The 4,641-nt window shown below is 37.5% G+C and overlaps 2 protein-coding genes across 2 annotated transcripts; both read right to left on the reverse strand.

Moving 5' to 3' along the window:
• Positions 1-838: 838 nt before the first annotated feature.
• LOC109588396 (uncharacterized) lies at positions 839-3,771 on the reverse strand. Its single transcript, XM_020004568.1, has 4 exons — positions 3,614-3,771; positions 3,513-3,566; positions 2,823-2,900; positions 839-2,113 (listed from the first exon to the last, which is right to left on the reverse strand). Exons 1-4 carry the CDS (start codon positions 3,725-3,727, stop codon positions 998-1,000), a joined length of 1,362 nt encoding a protein of 453 aa, XP_019860127.1. The 5' UTR covers positions 3,728-3,771; the 3' UTR covers positions 839-997.
• A 179-nt stretch (positions 3,772-3,950) lies between these two features.
• On the reverse strand, positions 3,951-4,634 carry LOC109588395 (splicing regulatory glutamine/lysine-rich protein 1-like; the record flags this gene model as incomplete). Its single annotated transcript, XM_020004567.1, has 4 exons — positions 3,951-4,231; positions 4,280-4,376; positions 4,425-4,484; positions 4,537-4,634. Coding segments are annotated over 4 exons (417 nt in total), but the record flags the coding sequence as incomplete, so codon positions are not given.
• Positions 4,635-4,641: the final 7 nt, after the last annotated feature.

Genomic DNA, 4,641 nt, shown 5'->3' on the forward strand with positions numbered 1-4,641 from the left:
GTATTGGACTGGAAGCTAGAGCCCAACATTACTAATGGAGGCTCCCATCATTACGGTCAGACTGGGATAATAACTGAATGTCTTTGGCGTAATATATATCGAGTAAAGTACTTGGGTATGAATGATGCTGATGAGTTCTTTATTCCGGTACAACATAAGACGATATCAGAGCTGATGTCCGATATTGATAAAGCTCCTACCGCAACTTTCGGTTTTCCGAACTTCATGATGAAAGGGAACGAGATGCTGCCAAAAGTAGCGAAAGCGTTGAGTTCAAACAGCTGCTCAGAGATAAAGAAGGACACCCTACCTATTTATTACACCAGGAGCAAAGGCTGTGTCATGAGAGGCCAGTACGTTCAAAAGGTTATATTTCGTCCTGAAGCCATTTACATCCCGTGGGTCCATCACCTCATCAAGTGGCGAAGGGGAGAGTACAGGGAGGAGCTTGTGGTACCAGAGGATAAAGGACTCTCCTATCATTATAGAGATGGTTGGTATGATCGACCTGATACTAAAGACAGGCAATGTTCTACTCCAGATTATGAGGCTACAGTGGTTGAGAGGTACCTCAAGGCAATCACTGGCTGTGATATTTAACAGATTAGGTTCTACGGACACTTATGGATTATACTGCTGATATTAAAACTATTTTATGAACTCTTTATTACTATTATCAATGTAATAATATTTATGGTAGACATTTTTTGACCTTAGTTTGCTCATTGAGTATTACATCTATTAAAGTGATATCTGTGGCAGCAGTAGCCATTTTATGCTAGTGCATATTTTTGATTTTGGAGTCAATTTTTACAAAAAACATGGGTCATTTACTATGTTGGCTCCATGGCATTTGGCAAATACATGACACTAATTTGACAAAATTCATTAAACAGTTTAAGCCAAGTTCTAAGGAATGTTGTAAAAGTACTAGACTAAAATGATTATTATAAACATTGCAGTTCTAACATTTTCACTAATTAACAATCCTTAATTACTAAATGTCACAGCCTGTCAGGATCTTAATATATTTCTCAATGACTGTTGTATGATACTCTGGGACTGAACAAGGCTTGTACTTCTTCCAATGTGACCTGAAATGGTATGACAGCCCGGTATCTTCAGGTAGCTTATATTCTTCAATGTACTCCCAGCTACGAAACTTTATCTGACAGTGGACCCATGGGAGGTATATTGCTACTGGCCTGAAGACAACTTTCTGGACAGCCCTGCCTCTCAGCACACAGCCTTTGCTCCTGGTGTAGTATATAGCAATGGGCCCATTCCTTAGCTGGGGACATGTTCCTGATTGTAATGCTTTTGATACTTTGGGTAGCGTCTCGTTACCTTTCATCATGAAATTCGGGAAACCAAAAGTTGCCGCAGGAGTTTTTGATACTTGAGGAGTATCAATATCGGACATCAGCTCTGATATTGTTTTATGCTTAAGAGGAATAAAGAATTCATCAGCATCATTCATACCCAAGTACTTCACTCGATATATATTACGCCACAAACATTCAGCCAGGACTCCAGTCTGCCCATAATGATGGGAGCCTCCATTAGTAATGTTAGGCTCTAGCTTCCAGTCCAATACTTCAACAGTTCCTTTATTAATGTATGGTAGTAATATATCATAGACTCCTTCTGCCCCAGTCTGTATGTATATTATTATTATTTCAGCTCCTACTGCCAAGTGCATTTTCACATAATCCAGGAGTACCTTAGGCTTGAAATCAGTTCCAATCCCTTTATGGAGACAAACACCAAAATTATAATCATATTTCTTGGGTTTAATGGTTTGTATGGGGATAATACCAATCTCACTGCTACAGTTTTTATTAGTTGATACTGTGATGTGAGATACTGATTCATACTGCGTCTGAAATAGTAGGCCAGTTTTTAGCAGGTAATTCTCATAATTATCATACCCACGACCAATAGCTCCATAGTCCCATTGTGTCGGCACACAGTGAGGTCTCTTCCACATTGTATTATAGTGAATATTGATATACAGTGCTACTGGAGGTGCTTTTCGTTTATCTTGCATTGTTATCAGGCGAATTGTTACATTTTCAATATCTCTTAAGTCCAGATACCCAAGCCTCCTTACCTATGTTAATAATAATATTTCACCACAAAAACAAAGCCGTATATGGCATGTACTATAGTGTGTGGGTGTATCAAGGGAACTACCACAAGTTTATATAGTGGAGACCACAGGAGGAGTAATCCAGAGAACAGTCCCTTCATAAACCTGTACACTATAGTACAAACCAGATAAACTACAGTTGTTTCCTGTTATTACATATGAGGATGTTAGTTGATTAGAAGCCTCGACTTCAACTAACATCCTCTTCTAATCAACAAATTAACATCTACTAGGCAAATTATGTTAGCATAATTTGGAGCATAATGGAACATAATGGGTCAAAAATTTCTGGCTGACCACATGATTTTAAGTACCAGTAAAACAACCCAACTGTTTATGTTTAATACTCACATGACTTCTTCAAGCTATGCAAGTGTGGTGAGTCCAGTGGCTTAGGCTGTGCTATTTTCCAGTGTCTCAAAGTCTGAAAACATTTTCAAATTCTGGCATTATTATGATATTGCAATTATAGCAGATACATGTACATGTAACTTGATAGTAGATATTTGAGTAAAGCTTAAACTATGGGTATATAATGAGCTTATAATTGGATTTACTTCAAAGCCCGGATAATAGGATGGAATTTGGAGCAGTGCCTAAAATCTTAATAGGCAGAAATTGAAGCATAATTAGCTTACCCTATAACATATAACATAATCTCTTATCTTACTATGTAATCACGTGAAACCAGTACCCACAAATCATCAGTAGTTTTTGGATGATGAAGCGCCTTCTTATAATATCCAACCTAACAATTACAAATATAATTATAAATAATAATAACTTGATCTTGTAAGATGCTGTATTGTTGTGCACGTGGAAACAGTTTGCTTGTCTATGGAATGTACAACAATCCTTTCATGCTAATAATTGACAAAAGCCTACATCTAAAGTCTAAAGCCCAACATGCACTGAGCAGCTTGTGGTCAGACCTTTCATGTGATCGACCAAAAATGAAAAGACTCTTAACTTCTGGCAACAAGTTGCCTCACCATATCAAAGTCAGAGCAATAGACATGATTGATGATTCAACATTGATCCGGTCCAAAATTGACACTGATCAGGCTTGAATCGTTGATTTTGGGTAGTGGCCTGTTTTAGAGATGATAATTCTTGGCTGTGTAAACGTGGTTCAAGCAATCTGATTGACACGCCAATTTCTCTGCATAAGGCACATATTCTTAATGGCAATGTCTCCCGGCAGACCTTTCCTCCATAATCTAGTTCCTCCAATCCGCAGGACAGCAGGTAGTGAAGGGGAAGGGCAAGACTAAGCATATACAGTACTTTACAAGCTTCTAAGCTATGGGATGATTTTAAAGGACTGTTCACTATACAGTGTATGCCATAACTAACTCACCGAACTGTATTTTGATGCCTCATTATTGCTTCTAACACTAACAGAATCATAAACCTATAAGGGCCTGTACTGTACAAACATACCACTAAGAAATGAAATACCTTTTTGAACCAGTCAGCTCCTACCAGTTGGTACAGGGTCACTTGCACCAATATAACTGCAACAATGACAGAGAGAAGAACAAGAGATAATGATCTTGCTCGAGTAGATGCCATGATTTCACAGCCGAAGACTCGACCGGAAGCACGAACACTTGATTATTTATTATTAACTAAAACGGCGCATTATTTAAACCTTAGTTATTAAATAGTTAATTAACATTTTAACAATATTAGGGTTATGTACTCATGGGATACTTCAATTTACATAGATATGCTTTAATATTGATGAATATTGATATTGACACTATCACACTAAATTATACTCAATTAAATACCGTGAATTTTGGTAATACTGCCTGCCTAGCACTAATTATTAATAAAAAAGACTTAAACATTCATGGCACATACAGCAGCAGCTGTCATTAGCTGGTCATAATGAACTCAGTGTCTATCATATTACACTCTCAATGGTTTCAGTCCTAGTTTCTCTCTCAGTTCATTTGCTTCTTTTATTTCAAGTTCTTCCTCTTCAGTCATCTCCTTCTTACTGCTTGACTTCTTTTTGCTTTTCTTCTTTTCTTTCTCTTTCTCTTTCTCAGCTCTCTTCTTCTCCTTCTTATGCTCCTTCTCTCTCTCCTTTTCTCTCTCCCTCTCTCTCTCTTTCTCTCTCTCTTTCTCTCTCTCTTTCTCTTTCTTGTGTTTTCTCTCTTTCCCTCTCTCTTCTCTCCTCCTTCTCTCTCTATCTGGTGATCGTCTTGACGACCTAATTAAATCAATTAATAAAACTTTCAATTAATTAATTATTCATTACTTGTGAGGCGAAGGAGACCTCCTGTGTCTATGGTAATGATCAGGAGGAGACCTTGAACGACTAATAAATAAATAAATTAATAAATAAATAATTATTGCATTAATTAATTAACCTTCTGTTGTATCTGTGTCTGTCAGGAGGAGTATAAGATCTTGATAAGCTCCGCCTCCTTCTAGGAGAATAGCTTCGGCTACGTCTAAAACAAGAGCAACATTTA

Source organism: Amphimedon queenslandica, unplaced genomic scaffold (assembly GCF_000090795.2).
Source record: "Amphimedon queenslandica unplaced genomic scaffold, v1.1 AMPQUscaffold_12120, whole genome shotgun sequence".
Classification (NCBI taxonomy): Eukaryota; Metazoa; Porifera; class Demospongiae; order Haplosclerida; family Niphatidae; genus Amphimedon; species Amphimedon queenslandica.

Bases quoted from the DNA above. Each gene is read 5' to 3' on its own strand.
- LOC109588396 (XM_020004568.1), bottom strand. From the start codon at position 3,727: ATGGCATCTACTCGAGCAAGATCATTATCTCTTGTTCTTCTCTCTGTC. The intron at 2,901-3,512 runs GTGAGTTAGTTA...TGTAATTGTTAG, and splicing joins AGGCATCAAAATACAGTTCG to GTTGGATATTATAAGAAGGC. The intron at 2,114-2,822 runs GTAAGATAAGAG...TTATTAACATAG, and splicing joins TGGTTTCACGTGATTACATA to GTAAGGAGGCTTGGGTATCT.